Source organism: Uloborus diversus, unplaced genomic scaffold (assembly GCF_026930045.1).
Source record: "Uloborus diversus isolate 005 unplaced genomic scaffold, Udiv.v.3.1 scaffold_13, whole genome shotgun sequence".
In the NCBI taxonomy this organism is placed as follows: Eukaryota; Metazoa; Arthropoda; class Arachnida; order Araneae; family Uloboridae; genus Uloborus; species Uloborus diversus.
Window position 1 is genome coordinate 6,618,736 of NW_026557987.1, and position 26,221 is coordinate 6,644,956.

At 32.1% G+C, this 26,221-nt stretch overlaps 1 protein-coding gene across 1 annotated transcript in view; it reads right to left on the reverse strand.

The window, feature by feature from the left end:
- Positions 1–13,216: 13,216 nt before the first annotated feature.
- The window catches only part of LOC129232649 (ero1-like protein), a 46,732-nt gene continuing 33,727 nt past the window's right edge, over positions 13,217–26,221 (reverse strand). Inside the window, exons 11-14 of the mRNA XM_054866780.1 lie at positions 24,662–24,731; positions 21,431–21,517; positions 16,676–16,800; positions 13,217–13,286 (exon numbers count right to left, since the gene is read on the reverse strand). Coding sequence (XP_054722755.1) covers positions 13,217–13,286; positions 16,676–16,800; positions 21,431–21,517; positions 24,662–24,731 — 352 coding nt within the window. The remainder of the gene's footprint in view (positions 13,287–16,675; positions 16,801–21,430; positions 21,518–24,661; positions 24,732–26,221) is intronic.

A 26,221-nucleotide genomic window follows, 5' to 3' on the forward strand; every position in this document is an offset into this window, starting at 1 on the left:
CTTTGGCTTAAAGAGCCAATTAAGATCTAAGCTCCTTTCCATTAATACAAAAATGAACCGATACAAAACCCTCATAAGACCGATCATTTTATACTGTAGTGAGACATGGGCAATTAATAAAACAGAGGAAAACAGACTTCTCGTTTTTGAAAGAAAGATCCTTCCGTCACTTTTTGGAGCAGTAAAGGAAAACGATGCTTGGAGAAGTTTATACAACTTTGAAGTATACCATAAATTCAGACAACCTAACATCTTAAGAGTAATTAAAGCCAACAGAATCAGATGGCTGGGGCACGTATTTAGGCGTGCAGATCTGGACCCCGTTAAAAAGCTTACTTTTTCAAAGATTGAGGGTACAAGGAGAAGGGGAAGACCAGCAACAAGGTGGCTGGCTGGTGTTGAGAAGGGCCTAGAAATTTTGGAAGTGAACAGGTGGAGAAACCCGGCAATGTGTCATACCGCCTTAAGGAAGCAGACGGAGAAAGCCTTGGCCTGCACCAGGCTGTTGTGCTGGTGAAGAAGAAGAATATGCATATACATTGCAATAAATAATTATTTACAAAAAAAAAAAAAAAAGCTGGGGAAACGAACTGTTCTTAAATTTGTGGCCTTTTTTATGCTACAGCTAATGCTAAAGGAAGGGATCATTGGGCACCCTCTTAAAATTTGAGTAAGAAGCTAAAACTTTTACAGCATAATACTATTAGTAAGTGTTAAAAAAAGATAAGAAAAATAGGGGGTGTCTAAGACTCTAGATGAAAAAATGTTTTTTTGAACCACCCTAGTTTACAGCAGCATTCCTCAACCTTTGTCGATCAGGTTGAAATTTGTAAAGAAAAATATACGAAGTTTTTTCTCAAAAAAATATTTAGCTCTGAAACTTCTTTTCAAAAATGTGAAAAATATATAATGGTGAAACTCTTTCACAAACGTACTTAGTGTAATAACAGAAGTACTTTTTTTACAAAAACAAACTTGACTGGATATTATAACAGTGCTGAAAGTGCTGCTGGATGTGTCCCCTTATTTCTATTTTTACAAAATCCATTCGGCTATTTCTTATATCACTGAAGTCCATGACGCCATTTTTCTGGGCACAATAACAAGCGTGGCATATTTAGCTCTGTAACTTAAAAAAATTTTTTTAAATAAGTTTATAAAAATTTTTAAAAAAAACCCTGACTGAGTCACAACTGTAAAATCAAAAGCAAAAATTGAAAATCCTTTTAAAAGCCTTCTATTATCAAAAATCAATGTCAATTTTTATTTATATTTATTTTTTTATTTGTATTTTATTTGCTATTTAATAGAAACTGGCAATAAATAAGAATTTTAAATCATGCGTTTAATTTCCTTGTCGGCAAACAATGAATTCGTTTGTCAAACGCGTGCATAAAGGCTGAGCCGTTATTAAAATCTGCTTTTAAAAAACGTTATAATTCAAATTCTATGAAACATGGAAGTTCCAAACACATTCTATCAGGCGAGGAGAAAAATTCTCTTTATTTTGGTATTGAATTTGAAAATTTTTAACTATGTTTTCACTACAAAAATCGCAAAAAGGAACTACAAGAATCGCAAAAATTTCAAAATCGGTCCATCCGTTTAGGCACTAGAGTGCCACAGACAGACACACAGATACGTCAAACTTATAACCCACTTCCTTTGTGTCGGGGATTAAAAAATTTCAGTTGTCAAACTGCTTTAACAACTACTTATTTTACTTTGAAATAACTATTTATTTTATTAACAAGTCAACTTTTTAAAAAATAAGAATTTAAAACAGACTTTTTTTTTTGTCAGCTGTCTTTTTATTCACGAGCTCATTTCTTTTGCATTGAAAAAGGCGTTCCTTGCAACTCCGAAACACGTACCTGCAATAATCTGTCATTTGTGCTATGTACATTGTTACTTCTTATATTCGCGAAAAAAAAATTTCACTCAAAAATCGGCCTTCATTTCCATTTTACTCACCCCCGAATGAATGTTGAGTTTTTTTTTCTGACTCGACCACACTAGGATAAGGGCCTAAGAACATATAGACACGCGTAATATCCATTTTGACGATCCCCGAGTTAATTACAACGCGTTTTCTCGTGACATTTGTATGTACGTATGTATGTATGTTGCATAACTCAAGAACGGTATGTCCTAGAAAGTTGAAATTTGGTACATAGACTTTTAGTGAGGTCTAGTTGTGCACCTCCCCTTTCGGTTGCATTCGGGTGTTTCTAAAGGGGTCTTTTTTACTTTTTTGGGGGGAAATCATTGTTAATTTCGATGTAAACTCGAGTGGTGCTATAATTTGGCGGACATTTGGCGATATATATCGCCAGTGATTTTTTTGCCAAGTTTTGTCGCCAACTTGGCGATTTTTTTTTTTTAATTCTGATTTTAATTTGGCCACTGTTGGTGATATTTAGAGAGTAAACTATTGAATCACATTAAAACTGCCAGTAATGGAGAAATGACATTAAATTGGAGTATATATTTATATATTATTATTGGAGTATATACTATGTATATATTTAATTTATTCAACACACTTATATCTTTTTTTAATATTTCAGTTTTCATTAAATTTATATAAAAGTATGCAAAAAGAAACATCGAATAACTTGTTTTCATGGCAAATAAAAATTGTTCATCCAGGGGAGGGGAGACACTCGTGGATTGCGAGAGATCTGGTACGGCACACAATTATCCACATAAAAGAGATATTTTTATTATAATGATATCAAAATTCCTTTTTTTCTCAATTCAATTTGTATTTTTTCAATGTTCTAACCAATTAAAATATTGCTTGCACTACAGTGCAGAACCTTTTTTCCGGGAACCAAAAAATCGGGAACCCAGAAAACCGGCAACCTTTTGCCGATTTTCCCTCCTTTTTTAAAAAAATACGCATTTTCGGCAATTTTTGAAAAATTAAGTTTTTTTTTTTTTTCAAAATACCTAAAAGAAAATGAGCGGTTTCTTAATAAATACCATATTACTCATCTATAACTCGGGAAAATGTTCACAAAAAGGGGTTGTCTTTAACGCAGGGAAAAATTTCCAGAATATTTTCTTAAACTAAAAAGTACACACGTAAGTCTGAAATTTTTGTGTTTTATTCCGACTGAAAAGTAAAGAAATAAATATTGTCACATTATAATGCAATATTTTATTGAATGGCCTTTAATTAAAACTATTTAGAGCGGAAGCGACGTCACAAAAGCGCGTGAAACACCGCGATTCTCGAGTTTTCCGGAAGTTATGGTGGAATCAAGAAATCGTTAAACGCAAAACTGTAATAAGGCTGTAGGAACTCATAAATTAAATTTCAATTGGTATTAACCTAATGGCAAAAGCAATAGTTATCTAACACCAAACCTTTATAAAAAGTGTGTGGGGGGGGGGACGCGTTCATGAAAACAAATTCTCTCATACACTATAGTAGAAGAATCGCATATTTACATTTAAGAACTTGTTTCTTGCCTTTCCCTTCATGCTCATTCATTTTAAAACATCGAAAAGTGGTGTTTTTCTTTCCTTTTCAAAATGAATATTAGGATCTCAGGTCTTATTAAATAACTTAAGGTTTTTGGTGTTTAAATTATTCTCTCCCTAGTAGTTTTTAATGTTTCGATATTGTTAAGCATTTCTGAACTGTTTTTTTCTTATTTTAATAGTATTACTATTTATTATAGTAATAATTTAAGTTTTATAAACATTCAGCCAAAAGCTCTTTTTAGCGATCCAGAAAACCGGGAAATTCAGATATACGGGATAACTATGGTCCCGAACTTCCCGGATAATTGGTTCTCTACTGTATTTTTATTGCAAGTTAAACATGTCTACATCATGGTTATTTTTGTAAAAATGGTTATTTTTGTACAAAAAATGCTTTTTCCATCTGGCTTTGTAAATCAGGTCACCCGAATGATAGAAAACAGAAATGAGAAGGAAACAATTTTATGCAAAATTAAGTTTGAATAATCTTTATGTACAGTTTCATTATTACTTTTTTTGCTTGCTCATTTGTTTATTCAATTTTTGAAATTAAATTATAAACATATTTTATTAAGTTTTACTGAAAAGTTCTGGCATTTAATTCTAACATTTGATTCATTGCTTGTCTAACATACGAAAAAAGTTTTTATTATTATTTTTTTTTTTTTTTAATCATTGCTATACTGTAATGTTATTCTGAAGATAGGTTGATCACAAATTTCCATACTCAAAATTTCTCCATGCTACCTTAAAAATGTTCTAACAATTAAATTATCTTCACATCAATTGTCGTACCACAAGTTCTTTGTTTCGTTTCACGAATCAACTTACTTTATGCATTTAGAACATTCTTATTTTTAACTCTTTTGTAAAATTTTTGTTGAACAAAAGAATAACATTCTCTTTTTTTTTTTCCTTGGAGTTTTTGTAATAATCACTAAACTAAAAATTTATTATGAAATTAGGCTAATCAAATTATTTTCCTAATGCTATAAAGTTCTACATATAAATTAAAAACATCCAGATAATCAGTTAAATTATCTTTCCAGTAGTTATTATATCAATAGTTATTATATCAATCATTTAGTTTTGTGAATAATTTGTTGCTGCACAAAAAAAAAAAAAAAGAATAAGTAAATAATCCTCATATATATAATAGCAAATGATCGAGTAACGCTCCCGACGTCATCAACAATGAAACCCGCGCCACGGCATGATAATTTGATAATATTTTTGGTAGTGTTCGACAGGCTGGGAAATGATTTATTTTTTGACTGAGCTGAACTGGATCCAGTAACTTAACTGTTTTATTGGTAAGACCAGGATGTGCCGATATATATCAGTCGATATTTCTTTTGAAAATATCATGATATTTTGATATTTATTTTTTCAACTACGGTATTTTCAATATAAAAATTATATTAATCATAGTTCTTGTTCATTTATTGTTAGCAATAACCAAAAGTTATGTACTATATTTTTATAATGTATTAATACATCATTCACATAACAAAGTAATATAATATTCTTTTTTTACTTATATTTTATATTCATAAAATTATGAGTGATGTAACAATTTTAATTCACATTAAAAGTGCCTCATTAATTGGTCAGAAAAAAAATGGCTTATGACTGTGCACAGACTTTGACCTATGCATGTGTTACGGTTTTGCTCGTAATAGAAAAATTAAAAGGTCTTTTGGTTTGCCTGTATATTTTCAAATAATGTATGGTGAATCTTCTCGCCAATTGGCTTGTGCCCATGTTACGGTTCCACGTTATGATAATTTCGTAATTTACTCGTCCATCTTATGATAATTTTGTTCTTAAAATTGGAATAGAAAAAGAACCACATCGAATTTCCGAAACATCGCTTCGAGATGCACACACACATGCTACAAACTAACTTTGTGCCAAATTTCATGAAAATCGGCTGAACGGTCTAGGCGCTATGCGCGTCACAGAGATCCTGACAGACAGACTTTCAGCTTTATTATTATTAAAGATCATATCTGTGTAAAAGTAGCATACAAAAGAAAAATGAGTAAAACAGCTAAAGCTAAATTTAGTCCATTAAAATTGATTAATAGTTGAAATGAAATATCAAATACAACCAATGAAAGAAACCTATATTTTAAGTCGATAAATTGTAATAATACAAAAAAAAAAAAGTGATTTGGAGATGCATTTACTATTTTGAAGGCTAGTTTGTGCTCATTGAAAATATCGGATAGATATCAAAATATCCGATATATAACAAAATATCGGACATTTTCGAAAATATCATGATATTTTCGAACCCTGTTAAGACAGTCATTTTAGGGGAATGAAGAAACAAAAAAGCAGTCAACAGTGAACGCTATCTACTGGAGTTAATGGTTAATCCACTCGAGTTAGGGTTAGAGTTTCACCTTTCAAAATATCACAAAACAGGCAATGGCATCGTTCAAATGTAGAAGCAATTTTCACGCTTCATACATTAGTTATTTTCTAGTTATAATAATAAAAAAAAATAAATCATTGGAAATTATATTTTAAAGCACACTTAATAATGAGGAAAATGATGTGAAACAAGAAGAAAACATTCAATTATATAAAAATTTATTTTCAACATTTGATATGTTTTTTTTTTCCAGAAAACAATTTTTAAGTAGTCATTTCATTATGATTCTTTGTTACAAAATAGTAGAAGAAATTGTACTTTTAATATGTCAATCATTATTCATTTTCACTGCACAATATACAACTGAGAGGGGGAGGGAGTATTTTAAGTGCATTAAAAATTACAGACGAGATTATATTCTTTGATTATAACTGTACATCTTCTATGTAAATAAAATTGGATTTTTAATTACGCCTTATTTTTCATCACTTATTTGAAGATATTCAACATTAATTTTTTACTCAAAATCTCGAAAAAAGTTTTATTAAAGGATTCATTCATCTAAAAGATTGGCTCTTAAATCCTATATAAAACAAAGTAACAATAAATAAAATCTTCAAAAACAAAATATTCTTCATAAACTTTACATTCGTCTTTCCGAAAAACGTTTAAAAAATTGGTCAGTAATTTAAAATTTAGTATACACATATAATAAAAGAAAGTAAAACCATTCGATTAACTGAAAGAAACTGTCCATGTTCATTCTCGAATCAAATTCATTTACAAAGAACAAAACGCATGCTGTCACAAAGAAAATCAGTGGTTTTCTGCAGCAGTATGAGCAACAACACAACGAGAATATATGTAAAATAAAATAAATATAATTGTTCTGTTGCTACATTTTTTGAAATTCAGCATTTGCTAAATTTGGGCAAACGCTGACTTGCCAAAAGTTATTTATGGGCAAATTTGCCCATTAAGTTATTTTACTTTTTAAAAATGATTATTATTATTGTACAGGGGGAGTCAAAACAAATATAGAGATTACAAACGGCTATAACTATTTAATGAAAAAAATTTATCGATAAGATTTACACATAATGTAGACAGAACTTCAAAATTTTTTTACGTAAAATGAACTTCGCAACGAGAAGAAATTTGTTCAATGCTGTGTCTTATCTGTGGAAATGGCTAATCCCTTGCAGAAAGCATTCTGCGTGTTTGAATTTAACAGTTGTCATTCTGTTATCACAGTTCAGAGAAAATTTCGTCAGCGGTACAATCAAGAACCTCCAAATGTGAACAACATACGAGCTGCCGACGATGTCTTTTGCTCTTGGCCACCGAGATCTCCGGACTTGACACCCTGTGATTTCTTTCTATGGGGTTATGTGAAAGAGGGTGTTTGTACTTCCCTTGAACAAAACAATTGAAGAACTGAAAGTTTGCATTTGTAATGTGCTTGCATCAGTTACTACACAAATGCTTCAGAACGTATGGCGTGAAATGGACTACCGCTCAGATATTGTCAGTGTGACCAAGGGAAGACACATAGAAAATCTCTGAGATACGCACACGAAATTTTGAACTTCCGTCTACATTCTGTGTAAATCTTATTGATATATTTTTTTCCATTAAGTAGTTATAGTCGTTTGTAATCGCTATATTCATTTTGACTCACCCTGTATTTTAATGTTATTTTCAATCTTTTAAAAGTGAATTAAAAATGAAATTCAATTTTTTTAAATCCCATTATAACAAAACTGTGTGAATATTAAATTCAACTTTTATACCGTGTGATATCGAAACCGCAAATTACGTTCCATGTAATATCAAAAACATGTTGTACAAGTGCTGTGCCAAACAAGAGATGCCTGTATGAGTATCCTGTACTGATGCTAAGTTTTTATGATCAAAGTTTATTATTGCTCTAAATTTTATCCCTGTTATATTAAACAATATAGCAATAAGATAAAAGGGATTTCAATAAATTAAATCTATTGGAAAGCTTGAATCTGCATGTCTGTAAGACATTTGAAAACGCATTTTAAAAGAAATTTTATTAAAAATTATGCATTTTTAAGCACTATTATTATACTTGGTCTGATTCTCACGGAGAAATCTGAGGCTTATCTTTTGCTTATATCTCAGCAACTAGACCACTTAGAGACTTCGGGATTTCACTAAATGATTTGCTTAACCTTAAGGTACAACTTAACATTGAAAAATTTAAATTTTAAAATAAAATTATTATTTCGGTTAGGATGGAAAACAGCAAATTTCATGTAATTTTTCCAAAAAAATGTTTAAATATAAAATCCATTGTTACAAATTTTGTTGCCTAGCAACAGCAACGTTAATAGTAACAGGGTTGCCAACCTCGGAGAAACAATTTGAGTACATCCGTGGTGATTTTGAGGAACAATTTAAAATTTGACGGAGCAGTTCCGCATTTTTTAAAAAAACAATAAAAAGAACTGAAACCACCTATAAAAAACTATTTTATAGTTTTAATTAATCATTTTAAACACAAGTATAAAAATAACTATTTTTAAATTAATAAAACAGCTTTAAACACTATTGCAATCTTTGAGTATAAACATCTATAATTTCTCAATTTTTTCTGTTTGTTATGATAAAATAGCAAAATTTGAACTTGAAAACTTTCGGCCGGGAAATGCGGAGCAAAAGAACTTCGTTGTGGAGCTGCGAAGTTTCGCGATTTTTGCGGAGCAACTCCGCGAAATGTGGAGCAGTTGGCAGCCCTGTAGTAATCATAATAAAGATTTTGAAACAAGGCTTCTCTGGAGCAAGCATGAAATTTACCCACTATATTCGCTTTCTTAGGATTTTTATCCTCATCTAGTATGCCAATAATCGAAATCGAGGCTAATTTAAGACACATATTAGGATCTTTATAACCAGCGGTGTTCCCATAGGGCATATACGCCGTATACTCTCAAGCATTTTTTAGAGATATAGCGTATACCCTCAAGCTTAAAAAAATTTCATTCAATGACATATTACGTATATGATCGCATACACATATTGTGCGTAATTTATTATCGAGAGTATACCCTCAAAAAAATAAATGAGAACATCACTGTTAATAACAACTAACTTGTATGTTGTTAAATATGAATTAGTTTCGCCAACCTTTAATATTTAAATGGTTCTAATTAAATAAGCATAGAAACAAATCCTACAGAGGAATAAAATTCATTTTTAGTGCCAAATGCTTAAAGTACTAGACACGTATAAAGCATTTATATGAAAAAAAGAGGTGAAATTTTGTAATGGTAAAATTCTATTTCTGAAATACATTTACACTAAAAAGGATAAAATAACAGAATTTTTAAAAAATACTAAGCACTTTTCATAATGCACTCAAAAGGACAAAATAACTTTTCTGGGTCAGAAGGGACAATTTAAGAATTCCTGTATTTTTGAAAATTCCAAGAAAATGACACCACAAACAAAGAAAAGTGTGCTCAAGTCACTTCAAACTAAATTTTCCCAATAAGAAAAATATGCATGTTTCAAAACTCAAATTTATGATTGAAAGCTAGGTAATGATAAAACATTCTCTTCATGTCTTGAGCCGCACTTTTCTTTGTTTAAGAAGTCTTTTTCTTGGAATAATTGAAAACTACAGGAATATTTATTTATTGTCTTTCTGACTCATAAAAGTTATTTTGTCCTTTTGAGTGTATTATGAAAAGTTCTTAGTATTTTTTAAAAATTCTATTTTTTTTTAAATAATAAAATATGTGCAGGTTTTTGGGTAGTTTTAAACATAAAATTTAAGGGCAAAAATGGAACACTGCAATATTGTTAGCGCTTTATAATGCAAGAAACACACTGAGGCAGATGCTTATTACAAGGAAAAAGAAAGTTGAAAACATATAGCTTTTGTTACGCTAAAACATTTCCAACTACATTTGTATTTTTTGCTTTTAACTAACTTTAGTCCAGAGTTTAAAATGACAGAGTTAATTTAATTTAAAATGTTACTGATATCATGAAGTTCATGCTTAATCATTTCATGCATAGGAATATCATTTAAAAAAAAAAAAAAACTAAATTTAAAGTTTCTTAAAATTTGAATAGATATTACAATCATTTTCAAAAATATATGTTTTATAATTTAAAATCACATAATTTACTAGCGATAGCCGAAAGAAAATATTTGGAGAAAAATAGTTATGCAAGTTAAAATATAGATTTATGTCATTATATTTTCCAGTGTGTGGAGAGTTCAGACATCAAAACAAAACATGCAAAATAACTCAATATAATAAATGCGTAAAGTGTATAGTGTGACTACGATATGCTTAGTCGTGACTTTGACAAGTTAACTTTGTTTTACGCCAATGGAGAAGGGAAATTGGCAATGGGGTTGTTTCCAAAATTTTAAAAGTATTTTTATTTTTCTTAAAGAACATGTTTAAAAACATCCGATCTAACCATTTTTTACATAATTTGTTAAAGTTTAATATTTTTAAAAAACTACTTAAATTGGTGCGCTTTCATTGTTTGTGCTTCTGCCGGATGACATCACAAATGATGAAATGCCATTCAGAGCAAAATATTTAATTTGCATCTTTACTCGCATGTATTGGCAACGATAGGATTGATAGCAAGCGTAGAGCGAACTATTTAATTCGCTTCTTGATTATCATAACATGGAAATACGATAGAAAGATTCAACTAAGTACATCATTTTTGACATCATAAAGACCACGCCTTATTTTCAAAATCAGACATTTAGAAAAATTAATTAAAAAATAACTGTTGGGGAAATGAAAGTATTTTCTGGGTCCCTGGTTTTTTTTTTTTTTTTTTTTTTTTTTTTTTTTTTTTTTTTGCGTATTCTATCAATTTCAGTGACTAAAAGTAGCACTTTTGACTGAAGGAAACAATCCCATTGGCATCGGTTACTTTTGCAGTTGTTTTGTAATGAAACATGAGCCAATAACATGTCCTTTTTTTTCACTGAACTCCCCAAAAAGTAAACATTGTCAAGGTCATGACCTAATTTATCAAAGCCATACTATACAATATGACCAATAGGGACAACTCACTATTTAAGATGAATGCATTTGATTTATAAATTATCAATATCTCATCACAGAAACAAATAAATTACGTAAACTTTTACAAATGACATTCAACATACATATAATTTTATAATACAGAATAAATAAATAAAAACATATAAGAGAAAAATAACATTAACTTTTAATCAACGTATGCCAGCAATGATTATAACAACAATAATTTTATTTTGCCTGTTAAGAAATTTCATTTTAAAAGTAGGAACTAAATACGAGCATAAAACCTTCCAGTACACAGTTTGAGAAAAGTTAAATGATTATTTGCAGTGAAACACTCAATAAAATTTGCAAGATAAAATAACACAGCTGACATAAAACGAAAGGATTATTTTTTACGATCGTACAAAAAATAAGTATTTTCTTCTCAAATTCTGCTGTTACAGGGTTTATATCTTCTGAAATTGAATAGCAAAGACATTTGTATGCATATATAACCACAAAACAGCAATTATACAGTACAATCCCATTTTAATAAAGTCCAATGTTCCAGCGAAATCATTTTACTGTAGCAATATTTTGTTATACGACTGTTGACTTTGAGCCTATGAAACTTGAGTTGGGGATTAACCAAGTTTTGGCCAAAGAGAGATTTTTGATGTAGCACATGTCACTAAAATGGGATTTGACTGTGACACAACCTCCCCTCCCCAAGTAATTCAAATTCCATACAAGAGCATTGTTACCATTTAATATTTTCCTAATTTTACCTTTTAATTAATTTATTTATTGCAATTTTCATTACTTCCTTTGTTTATGCCATTCAATATTATTTTGGCTTAACTCACAAAAATTGGCTAAGTAATAAATTTTTGAGATTGGAAAAGTTCTGGCACTGGTAACAGGAGCCTTTTATCCTCAGAGTCAAGAGTTAAAATGTCAACTAAATGGCCTTCAGAACTGAAGACATCTGTAGAATTTATATCTTTCAAATTCCTCAGCCACTATTGCAGTTTGTCATAACAAACCAGAATTTTATTCATAGGGCAGGGATATAACAGTTCTTACACATGTACGTATCTTCAGCTCGGAGTCAGACTAATGCCAATTTTCAGGTTATTACTTTACTGTATTGTTGGTAGAATTCTGTTCCGCATGGAGACATGACTTTGTATTTCAATTTAAAAAAAAATCATTTATAATTATTTACCTGTGTTTTAAGAGTAAGTCCCGGAATAGCTTCATTTTCTTGCCTGGGTTGGCGCCATTTTTATCCGTGATAATTCGCCAAGTGTGTTTTGGTTTGGTTCCAAGCTGATACAAGGGTTGCCGTTAAAATTAAACACGTTAGCACAGCTGGGCGTCACAAAATGCCGCCAATTGAGGGAATATATTGAAGCTGTTGACAAGGTTTTAACGTTCTCCTGTAAAGTTGTGATAATGCAACGTTTGTCTGGCTTTGAGGTAGATATTACCATACTAAGGTAAGAAATGTGTCTTGAAGAAAAGGCTTCTGGAGGGGGGGGGGGGGTCATAATATTATTTGAGTTTATATCCATCCTCCCCATTTTAATAACATACAAACCCTGTAACAGAACAGAATAAGCCATTTTAAATATACAGTAGAAGACCGCTATAATGCACACCTTGTGACCAGAGTTTTTGTGTTATATAGGTCATTTCACAAATTTTTAAACTAATATTCAAAATATATCTATATATTAGCACTTCAGAATGAGTTTTATCTCTAGTGAGTATTAAAGCACTAATTATACAATGAGTCATTCACAAATAAATATGTTTCTTTATTACAAGAAAGTGAAATATAATGCACTTCTGCTAGCTTCATGGTTTGCATAACAGCTGCATTTTCAAGAACCATCTGGTATTTTCATTTTACTGTGAATGCTAATTTTCATTTAAAAGCTTTGAATTAAAATGAAAAGATGAAAAACTGATTCAGAATTTAATTTTCCTAACAATTTTTATGTTTGCAAGGCAAAACAGAGGGATTTCTTAAACCTCAAAACCTATTGTTTGCTTCAGAAAAGTTGTGCGGTTTATAGAGAAATGCGTTATATAGGTCGGCATTATAACGGTATTCTACTGTATTCAGTATCATCAGAAGTGTTGTACAGCAGTACAAATACTTTTCTCCAGTCAACACGCCGTCAAACACTTCCTAGTACGTCATTGCACTGCATCCACATTTTGTCCGCTACGTTGACCGAGGTATAAAAAGAGTATTTTCAGAGACAAAAGTGAATCCGCTACATGACATGCGTTATAGTTCGTCGTGGGTGTGGTTCAGCAATGTCCGGAAAATTTCCAACTGATGTATGCTGTTTGACAACCTGTAAGGATAGAACATTTGTTAATAAGAATGGTAAGTGAGTATTAAACGACCCAATTAATGAAGAAAGTAATGATAATATAACAGACCGTTTCAAAGCGAGAACGGGGGGGGGGGAATCTTTGGTCCCTATTACTTAAGTGGACCTTTGCCATAGTGTTAAATAGTTCTGAGTCAAAATATTGTGAGTGCATTTGATTAAATTTTTAATGGATTACAAAGTTACGAGTTGGTGTTATACAAATTATCTTGACATTTGTCCGTCTTAAGGGATAGGTGTCCATCTTAAGGCATTTGCAGGTATATTTGATGAGTATTATATGATTTTAAAAAAATGTGGAGGTAGCGAGATAAAAGCATAACAAAAAAAAACATAATTCCGGTATTTTCGGACATAAAAATACCGGAAATACGTCCGAAAATACCGGAAATTCGGTAAAATACCGGAACACAATCGCCCCTGACTAGTGTTAAAATAGGGGTTTGGTTCCGTAGATAACAAATTACTTCATTCTAGTGATGACTCATTGTATAATAAGTTAAATGTGTACTTATATCGACTTTTATGCACAACATGCACGAAAAAAACAAATTAATTCCATGTCCTGTTTATAAAAAGGAGCTGGCTATGAAAGTCTTTTGGCAGTCATTAAGAATTTTTCTCTGCGATTCTTTGCAGAGCATGAACGCATCCATGACCACTTGCATCATTTCCACGATAGAATCTTCCTTCACTAACAAATCAAGAAAGATCATTTCTATTGTCTAGAAATGGCTCAAAATGTTCAATGTGAACGTTTTTGGTTGTGTGTCACCGATGTCGGTATCCTCGTTGCTTTTGTCCTCCTTTGTCACTCCTGAAAGCTCTTCTTCCACTGAGTTCTGAACTGTGTGAGTTTAATAACTATACTTCTGGAAAGAGCTCTGGAATCAGTCGCATAAAATATCTCCAGTGGCCCAAGCTCGATCATTAGCACGCCAAAATGCAGTTGATTACGCATAATTTGCAATCTTCAGGAGTTTGGATTTTGAAAGAAGGGAAAATTTTATCAGTTTGCATTGCCCCATCCGCATAAAACTGAAACCCATCCGCGTAAAATAAAATAAAGGTGCCAAATCTTAAACTGCGTAAAATAAACCAGCGTAAAACGAGGGTCTACTGTACACCACATACAAATTACCTATGCATTCAGGAGGATAAAGAGGCATACCTTTGCCAATGCATGAAGTTATAAGCAGAGAAATTGCATTGTTTTGCTTCTTTTGACAATTAATGCTCTGACTACGGGTCTTGTGAAAATCGCGGACGCAGGGGTAGAAGTGATCGACTTGTCACATATAGGACATTTTCCACAAAAAATATAGGACAAATATAGGACACATTATATGAATAGTTTCGCTATGAAAAAAGAAGTAATACATACATATTATTTATTTATTCTTATCAATGATTTTGTTTAAAAAAAAACCTTCAAACAAAATTATAACTTACACCTGAAATGACTTTCCTGTAGTTAAAAGAATAATTTTTGAAAAAAGTGTACTTTGTAGATAAAAAAAAAAGAAAAGAAAAAGAACAAAGGGAAATTTATTGATAATTAACACAGCAACTCAGAATTTTTACAGGGATAGTGTCACAAACATAGCTTATATAAATAAATAAAAACCATCTTTGTGTTTAGAACTAACAGGAAATAACCAATGCTTTGTAGCACAAACATACAGATATTTTGTTCTATAAAATTCCACAAAAGGAAAAGATTGCAAAAAGACATTGATAACATTCCAATTAGAAAATGCACTGAACACAAAAATATAACCGCGAAAACAAAAACCAAAAAAAAAAAAAAAAACACGAAAACAAAACCAAAAAAACCACACTGGAAAACAAAACAAACTGCTGTTGCCAAACGTAAAATTCTAAAACCAACTTCAGAATTCGTTCTCGAAACTCCACCCACTACAGTGATGTCATATTGCTGTGGCCAATGAGAGAAGATGCCTGTTGCAGGATTTAGTGAGTTGTGTTTTTTAATTTGAAATTCGTTTGCACACACGTACTTTGGACGAAAAATCCGAAGTCAGATAGTTTGTTTACTGTTGTTTTAAAGAAATAAATTGGATAAAAATATAGGAAATATAGGACGATTTTCATACTTTTTTTGAAAATATAGGAAATATAGGACCACTTTGACCCCTGCGGACGAAGAATCCCCCCCCCCCCTATTTCAATACCAATCCCGCTACCACTTAATTTTTTTTTTTTTTTTTTGCAAAATGCGCAATTACGAGGGGATTTACCCTGCCTTCGAATAAATACCCCAAAAAATATTCACCTTCCCACCCTACATCACTAATTGAGTGTATTAAAAATAGTTTGAATCATGAAGTACTGGGGAGCAAATGCAAATGAGCAAGGCAACAGAAAACAATATATATTTTTTTTTGCTTATTAATGTGAAAACTGTTTCTATATTTGCCACATTATCACTTAAACAGCAATAAAATAAATAAATAACATCATAGCCTTAATAACTTTTCAGTTTATTCTTCCAAACACGCTTTCTTTTTTTTTAACTTCACTTTGGATATGACTAACCTAGATTGTGATTTTGAAATCCTGGAGTTCATCATTGAATTGCTTATATTTCTCCAATTATGACATTGAAAAGAAAGATTCTTTGGTTCACGATATGTTTCTTTCATAATTTCATGAAGTGTTTCAATAAAAAATATTATAAACTGTGCAATACATCTGTATGTACCAGTTTTACCAATTATTTCGTACTTGGATTTAAAAAATCTTATTCACTTTTTGCATTTTTTTTTTTTTTTTTTTGTAAAATACCCAGTTTTTGGGTATTTACCCAAGCTTTGGGTACCTGGGTAAATACCCAAAAAATATTTACCCACCCACTGGGTATTTACCCTATCCACATCACTTATCGCAGAGCATCATTGTACGTGGGGTGGTTGCAGCTTACGGCTGTCTATATTTTTGTAGAAAACTAATATGACTGCTGATTTAAAATCTGACTGCTGTGATTTTTATGTTCTATTTTCTAGTGAAAAAAATTGCTATATGATCAAAATCAACACTGCAAGTAACATAAACACAGAACATTCACATTCTCATAATTACAAAACTAGATGTCATGGGCAAATTTGGATAAATGTCGGAAGTCCCTGCGCAAAAGTACCTCTGAATAAATATAAAACGTGCTTGGGACAATACCCACTTTTTGGGTATTTACCCAGGCCTTGGGTAAATACCCAAAAAATATTTACCTACCTGCTGGGTATTTACCAGATCCACATCACTAGTCACAGCACTTACAGGTACTTCAAATTTCAAAGTTTCAATGTGAGAGCAATATTTGTGAACCTCACCTTCCGAATGCATTGAACAGGGAGACGATCTCCGAGCGGGACAGACGGAACTGTTTCCTGTTCACGTAGTTCGTCGACAGATCTTTCGAAAACAGTATCTTGAAAGCCGTTCCCAAGCCTTGCACCTGCACGCAGAAAAGATAATCACAAATAAACAGAAATGAATTTATTTCTGGAAAGTTATTATCTACGGTCAAGGATTGCAGCTACGTTTTGAAAGTAGCGTCATTTCACGGTATTTTTGACATTTACGTAGAGTCTGTAACGTGACCTTTTTTTTTGCCATAACTTTTTAATTTACTATTTTATTATCATATTATTTTCTTTTGAGCTTTTCCCACCAACACACCAACTCAAATTAAAATACAGTAGAAGACTGTTATAACGGCGACCTATCTTTATCTTTATCTTTTTACTAATAATAAAGCTCAAAGTCTCTCTGTCTGGATGTCTGTGACGCGCATAGCGCCTAGACCGTTCGGCCGATTTTCATGAAATTTGGCACAAAGTTAGTTTGTAGCATGGGGGTGTGCACCTCGAAGCGATGTTTCGAAAATTCGATGTGGTTCTTTTTCTATTCCAATTTTAAGAAAAAAAATTTCATAAGATGGACGAGTCAATGACGAAATTATCATAACGTGGAACCGTAAGATGGGTACAAGCCAACTGGCAAGAAAATTCACCATACATTATTTGTAAATATACAGGCGAACCAAAAGATCTTTTAATTTTTCTATTACGGGCAAAGCCGTGCGGGTATCACTAGTATAAAATATAATGCAATTCTCTATAAACTGCACTACTTTTCAGAAGTAAACAATAGGTTTTAAAGTTCAAAAACTCCCTCTGCTTTGCTTTGCAAACATAAAAATGGTTAGGCAAATTAAATTTTAAAATAGTTTTCCATCTTTCCATCTTAATTCAAAGTTTTAAAATGAAAATTAGTGTTCACAGTGAAAAGAAAATATCAGATGGCTCTTGAAAATGCAGCTGTTATACAAACCATGAAGCTAGCAGAAGGGCAGGATAGTTCACTTTCTTTTGATTGTGAAACATATTTATTTGTGAACTAGTGGTACCCGAACGGCTTTGCCCGTAGTAAAAAATTAAAAGGTCTGTATATTTACAAATAATGTGTGGTGAATTTTCTCGCCAATTGGCTTGTGCCCATGTTACGGTTCCGTTATGATAATTTCGTAATTTACTCGTCCCTCTAATGATAATTTTGCATGGGAAAATGTTCTTACAATTGGAATAGAAAAAGAACCGCATCGAATTTTCGAAACATCGCTTCGAGGTGCACACCCCCATGCTACAAACTAACTTTGTGCCGAATTTCATGAAAATCGACCGAACGGTTTAGGCGCTATGCGTGTCACAGAGATCCTGACAGACAGAGGGACTTTCAGCTTTATTATTAGTAAAGATGATTAATTGTAATATTGGTGCTTTAATACTCATTGCAGATAAAACTCATTCTGAATAGTTATATTCTGAATATTAGTTTCAAAATTTGTGAAATGATCTATGTAATGCAAAATCCTGTATAACGCAAAAGCTCTGGTCCCAAAGTGTGCATTATAACGGTCTTCTACTGTAATTTGCAAATCAAATAGTAAATTAAAAAGTCACGGCAAAAAAAAAAGGTCACGTTACAGACTCTACGTAAATGTCAAAAATACAGTGAAACGACCCAGTAACAAAATAAATGTAAGTTAACAAAAGAAATTTGAACGCTAGTTGTTAATGCTCCAAGCCTTGTCAAAAGGCCCTCAATATATGGCTCATTTTGAGGGTTGCAATCTACTTGATGCAGTTGGAGAAATGGATCATTTTTATTGCACTGTAGCAAATTTTGTGTGACGCTTTTCTGATCCTTGTACCAAATTAAATAAATATGTAAAATGCCAGCTAGTTTCATTTAAGAAGAGTCAGCAGGGCTGGATTTAGGGGAGGGCAGGTGAGGCTACTGCCCCGGAGCCTCCATATCAAAGGGGCCCCCCACAATAAAATTTTTACGAAATATCCTAACTTTCACGGGTCAGCAAATTTTACATTTTTTCTCCCCTATAAACTATAATAATAATAATGTAAAAAAATAAATAGCAGTAACTTCAGGATGTATTTGCTATTAAAGTGCTGATCAAAAATATCGGATTTATGCATATACAATCGACGCTCGTTATAACGACCACACATTATAAAGACTGTCCCATTATAACGACCACTGGAAAAGTCCCAACTTTGTTCCTATGAACTCTACGTTAAATTGCCTTCGTTACAGCGACCGTTCTGTATCGTTTAATCCAATACAACGATCGAATTCAGCGGACGCTATTTCTGGAGTTCTTTCCAATAAAACAAATTTGTAGCTTGAAATGACCTTGATTATTGTTTACGGACATCTTCCTGAAGCTTTCAATGTCAAATCTAACTTTGAGAGGGGGGGGGGGGATTACCAGAAATTTCCAGATTGCTAAGAAAAGGGAGTTGACAGACGTGTTGGTAGTTTGGTGTTTGAATCTAGTGGTTTTCAAGATTTGGGGTTCTCGAGGGACTTTTACATGTTTCTTTGAAAAGCAAAAAAAAAAAAAAGAACATAATTTATCTCCTATATCTGAAACGGAAAATAATGTTTTGCAAAAATCACGTCTGCTAAAAAGACAAACGTCTGTTTCTGGTTTTATCTTCAGAAAGTGTAGTGGTAGCAGTAGTAGTAGCAGATTTGTAAGTGTGTAACATTTTCCTCCCTGTATTTTCTACTTTAAAAGTTCTTTAATATCCTGTTATAGTATTTTGCACACGATTTTTCTAAAAATTCCTACGATAAAAATAATTTGGGCATAAACTGGAATGTTTGAAAAAGTACCATTTTTTTATGGAACAACGGGGCTTGCATGATGACTGTGTATATTTTAAAAAATTGTACCTCTTATAACGACCACTCGTTATAAAGACCTTTTTCTCTGGGACGGAGATGGTCGTTATATCGAGCGTCGACTGTATATCAAAATATTCGGATATGTATCAAAGTATTGGATATTTTCGAAAATAGGATGATCTTTTCGAACCCTGATTCGGGGCTTCCACACTTCCAAATCTGGCCCTGAGTACCCCCTATACCATCAATGTTAATTTGCACAGGTTCATGTACCTTTTTCTAAAAGTCTATTAAAGATACAACTATGAAATTTTTTCTGTACCTTAAGTAGACTCTTCTCTATACCATACCTGCCAACCTCCGAGAAAAAAAATCCGGAAGATTTTTTTATTTTTATCCACAAGATTTTAACGCAAAATAAAATCAAACAGCACCCCTATCCTCTTTACATTCAACAATATATTAGTTACAAATTTCAAATCAATTGAACTTACTTTCGTTTAGTAAATATTACTGTTATTGCTTTCTTTAAAAGTTCGGAAATAACATTTGGTACTCATTTTAAAAAAAGAACAAAGCAGAAACAGCTCGAACTGAGAGAACAAGAAGATAATCGGCGCCGAAATTGTGCCCCTAGTTGCCAGGCGCGACGCTTGCTTTGATTGGATCCCGATGAAGTCATGCGCTGTATCACTCCGTGACGTCATAATCTTGCCTCGCTTCTTCTCGTGCCATTCTCCTACGGCAACCTTTCCTTGGCTACTTGACCTAAAACGCGGTGCCGCATTCCGCAAAAGAATCGTTAGCGCCAAAATTGGCGAACTACTATTTTTTTCCTACAAAACGTGAAAAATCCGGAAGATTTTGCTCATAACCGGAAAAACGGAAAAGGACATAAAAATCCGTAAAACTTCCGGGAAATCCGGAAGGCTTGGCAGGTATGCTATACTGAAGTAAAATTTCACAGAAAGAAAGCTTAGCTTTTTTAAAAAAGTCACTGCATTGTTTTCAAAAAATACCATTTCGCAACACAAAATTAGCTCTATAAAAAAATGTTTTTCGAATATGGGAAAAAATTTACTTCAGTATATGCAATTAGATGTACGGATCAGGTGGTAAAAATTTCAAAGCCTAACACAATTTAGTTTCTGAGAAAAAAGAACATTTAGTTTCAAAAATACCATTTCGAGATATTCCATTTAAAGGGGAAAATCATACCTCATCAAAATAGGTCTTACATTTTTTAAAAGCTTATTTGAACTTACTTCTATTATGAGCACGATCAAGAAGTTTGTATCATTAAAAAGGTTCTGAAATGGAGTTTCAAAGTATATAAAAATCAAAAAATCGAATTTTTGACTTTCCTTAAATGCTCAATTTCCCACCAAAAGCTAGACCTAAAACTGTGTTGCTAAAATTCAAAGGTTAATGCTGCATCTAGACTTGCAAAATTTTTAAAATGAAGAAATGAACAAAAAGTTTTATATTTTGTCGGTTCTGTCGAAAGAAAGAAATATTTCAAGTATTTAATGCATGTTATCTATTGAATATGATATTACATACATTGCTGATAAAAAAAAAACCGAATGAAACAATGGAAACTAAATCAGTAATAACTAATTTCATTCATAATGTTCAATTCGACCAAACTTATATTATGACAAGAAACCAATTTAAATGAAAATCCAATCAATTTCGTAGCACAGTAGTGTAAAAAAAAAACTATTTCCTTTATAATTTGATTCTGCTGATTAAAATTTCTTCTCAGGTAAAAAAAAAAGATTTTTCAAGATCTACTTGGTCATGATCTGCTGATGTCATGAAAAAAGAACGGACAAAAAACTGCATGCACATGAACTTTAAATTCATTTTACCTGTATCTTGCCCCATAGTCGGCATTTATCGCATCCCACGCAATCCATGATCCTGGAAATATTCAGGAAATGTAAACGGAACTCCTCCTGAAAATAAATTCAAAGGATATAAGGGAAACTCTCATTGTAATCATCACTTATTTTAATACTAGCTGCATTGCCCAGCTTTGCACGGTCTACCTCGAAAACAAAAGTTATGTCAAGTGACGCATGTTCAACAATCAGGCTTCAATTAGAGGGGGAAAAATGTCAAACTTCCCGTCCAAACAATCATTCTGAAAGAAAGAAAACGTTAAATCAAAAATTCCCCAACAACTTAAACGCAATTTTCCTGGTTATCTTCTGCTGGAGGTACAAAAAAAAGGAAAGAAGATAAATCGCCAAGTAATAATCAAAAAGAGCAATTTTTACCTCAAAACAAAAACAAAATTTTATTTTGTCGCGGTCGAGAAAAAAAGGGGCAGCCTTCTGAAACTTGATTCACACTAATTTAAAATGAGATCGCGCAAAGGATAAAGTTTCGACTTAAAATTTCCATTCCATTAAACTTAATGATGCTCCTTAATTTTTTCCCGGTGATTTAGCAGCCTTTTTGCTTTGCAATTGGAAGGAAATGAATAAACCTCATGGGTATTTTTCTTGGGTTTTTGAATGGCGCCAAAATCAAACAAATGGGATCATTATTTCAGGTAGAAAAAGCCATGTGGTGCCATTTTCGGGCCCTAAAAAATTAAAATTTGAACGGTTCATTACTTTTTGGCTTTTGACCCTGACCCCCCCCTCCATGTTTTTTCTCGGGTGCTTAAGTACCTCCCTGCCAAATTTGGTCCAGATCCGACGAAAACTGGATTTGTATAGGTAACACACACACACACACATATATTCTTTGTTTTATTTATATAGATTTTTGTACCTCAGAGCCAGACTAACGCAAGTCCAAAAATATTAGTGCATTGTACGTAGAATCCACACCGGACATATAAATGTAACTCCTTAAACTAAAAAACTAATTATTTACCAGTGTTTAAAGAGAGTATGTCAGAACCATTGTATGCCTACCATGCAAATGTCTTCTCTCTCTCCTGTACAGTAGCGATCATGTGACTTATGTTAGTCTGGCTCTGAGGCACAGACAGTGGCGTAGCTACGGAGGGGTACTGTGGGAAAAAAATGTATTTTCCATTATGGTTTTAATCTGTTACTGCAGGCAAAAAGAAAATCTTCGAAATATAAGACTTTTGTATCACTACCGGACTAAAATTATTTTGATCAAAAAAAAAAAAAATCCTTCTTGATAGCATATCAGTATAATCTTTGTTTTTCTCTGAAGTGGGGGGATTCAGTGGACAGTGATGGTACCATTTTTTTTTAGACTGTAAAAGTTAACTCCAGGAGAGAGAACACAATGAAGTTTTCAAATTTCGTTTTAAGAAAAAGTTAACACTGGATTTTAAGAGTTTCTTAAAAACCTCTTCGCAAACAAACACTTCCTTTCTTTTTTTTTTTTTTAACTTCATAAAAAATGGTGACAAGAGTAAGAAGGGGAGGGGGAGGTGAAAAATGGTACCCAAAACAATTTATCACAGGGGTGTCTTTTTATGTTTCAGAGTTTGTTTTGATTTCTCATTCATTACAAGACTTCTCAAATTAAAAAGAGGCAAAAGGGATTCCTAGTTTCTCGCTTTTGAGAGTAGAAAATCTATCAGACAACTTTGTATCACATGTTAGTCTATTTCTTGTGGCAGGTAAGCAAAGCATTCATTTGACAGTTCATCAAATGTCAAACTGTACTTTTTGGTGGGGGGGGGGATTCCCCCCGTCCACTTGTATACAGACCTTCCCAGGCCTACTTGGACTGTGCAGCAATGCGTAATAGGATTCTACATTCTGCAATAATAACCTAAAAATCACCATTTTTGAACTTGGGTTAGTCACGTCATGATGTACAGATTCGTGCCTTAGTTAGGTTACGAGTGGTAGGAATAAAATTATTTCTGGTGACAGAAGGATAATTTTAATTCGTTTACACTGAAAGCGATAAAATGAACATTTTTATCATTTTCACTTCCGGGCAGTAGTAAATGACAATGATTAACATAATTTTAAACCTTGCTTTCTTTTAAAATTGTATAATTTTTGCTATGTTGGTACACTTGTTCTTGTGTCAGTAGCACATCAAAGGCAAGATGTATGCAGGGTGTTTTGTTTTAACCTGCAAGACCTTTATTTTTGCAACCGTTAGTCCTAGATGTAAACTTCCAGTTGCAAAAATGTTCAAAATCAGATGCAGAGTTAAGTTATTGTAAGTTTGAAGTAAAAATAATGATGAGTCATAAAATACAAACTTAAACTTTTTATACGGGCCCCTGGTCCCCTAACTTATGTTTAGGGAAATAATCTCCGTTAAAAAATAATTCCAACACAAAAAGTTTGAAATTAGTGCGACCAATATTCACCTAGATATGAAACGCAGCCTTTTGTGATTTAGACCACTTTTCACTCGCTGTCAATAACACCTTTTGGGGGGACAAGCGTTTAAAATTATATGCGTGCATAGAGAGTGGTTTTTCAAATTGTTCGAGGTTTTGCAGTGTGTGTTTGCATATCACAGCATAACATTCGCATTTCTTTTTGAATAACAATGAAAAAAATAAATACCTTGTTTTTCTTACTTTGATGACCTGTCATTCTTCTAAAAGGGCGATAAGTTCCAATCTCATCTTCTGTATGGTCCCTTAAAACTTTGAAATGGAATATCTCCTTGAGTTTTGGTGGCACAAATGTCAAGTTTTTGTGTCAGTAATAGTTTTCAATGGAAATTATTTCTCTAAATATTAGTTAGGGATCCTGGGGCTCATATAAAAAGTTAAATTTTGTATTTTTTTAACTCATTTTTACTTCAAACTTTCAATATCTTAACTCTGCATCTGATTTGGAACATTTTTGCAATTGGAAATATGCATCTAGGACTAATGGTTACGAAAATAAAGGTCTTGCAGGTTAAAACGGAACACCCTGTATATTACATGAACCAAACAGTTGTTAAAAGCCGCTAGTTTCAAATAACATTCTTTAAATAACTCACTGTTCTGCATTTCTAAGAACGTTTTTAAGAAATGTATATCTAAAAAAATATTTTATTATGGTTCAAACTCATGCATTAAAAAAACAAATAATAATAATAACAATAAAAAAATCAATCCTATTTCAGCAAGTACACAAATCAAATACCTTCAATTTTCTGGTTTCTTTGTCATTCCCCGAAAACATGACATTTTCATTAAAATGGTCAGGAAACGATCTAAAAGGGGGGAAAAAAAGAATAAACAAATCATTAAGCAGTGAGCAATAAAAATGATCATACCTTTACTGCTGATACAAATCAGAATTTAAAATCACATTATTGATAATAAAATTGAATGAATAATAAAAATATGAACTTTATGAATCATTTAAGAGCTAATTGCAAATTTAGATAACAATTTGTTAGTGCAATAACACTCCTAAATCTGAGATTTATGAAAAGATTGTGTTCCATACTTCTTTTTTTACACATTTTTATCATTCAAATCTATAAAAACATCTATGTTTACCAGGGTTGGCAAAAACCTGGGGTTTTTTTAAAAAGCCCGTATACCCAGGTTTTTTTTAAATAAAACCTGAAAAATCCAACTAAAGCTGGATTTTTTAAAAGAAATGTGGTTTGTTTTGTCTTTTTTTAAGGAAAATGTAGGGTACTTGTAGCATATTGTAGCTTAAGTATATGGACAAAGTACAGAAATTGTCTTGGGGTAAAAAAAGCTGGAAAATTCAGTGTTTTCTGAAGAAAAGTATAAAAGACGACAAAACCCAAGAATGGTGAAGTTTCAGATTTTTTAGTTTCCATGAATACCAACAGTTAAGGCAAAGTTACTTCTCGAGTGATAAAATCTATTGTTCGTTTTTAATTACTCCTTTTTTTTGCATTTTACTTTATTGTGTTTCATTTTGTCATGCAAAACTACTGTAGAACCTCAAGTAGTTTAAATCCCTTTTTACTGAATGCCAGCTAAATCAAGACATTTCTTTGAATTTTATGTTGCCTGTTTTTCTATTTCTGTGTATAGAGTAACAAATACTAAACTCTTTCATAAGATAATGCAACTACTGTACATCCTATTTTGTTTTCTGTCCAACTGTTTGTAAAACCTGTTAATTTCTAAAAAAACATACCTTGTTTAATCAAGATTAGTGACGTGTTGGTTTGCAGAAAAAATTCACATGAAAGTCTTTTAGCTAAAGTAGTTTCCTCTACAAATATTGAGAAAATCACACACGACAGGACTTAGTCAAGATAATTTGATTTATTTATTCAATAGTTATCTTTAACTGGTCAATAAATAACAGTTAAATATATTTATTTAAAATTTTTGAAGTATTCTTTTTAATGCCGTTAAGAGGAATTACATTACATTAGGAAATACTATTAAAGTTCAAAATTCATTTTTAATGTCCACTGTCTGTGCTGAAAAAATATAAAAAAGTTTAAATTGTGAAAGTATTTAAATTTTTTTTTTCTAAATTTCTCAGAAAATTTAAAAAAACCCAAAAGTGGGCTAAATAATGGGGGTTTTTAAATGGGTTTTTTCAAAAAAAAAACCCATTGGGTCCAACCCAATTAGGTCCAATCCGGCCAACCATGATATTTATAGGGTATGGTCTCCTTCAGGGGATTTGTAAGAGAAACTTAAGCAGGAAAACTGTTTGAAAGGAAAATAGACGACGATGAAAAGAGACATTTTAGCAGTAACA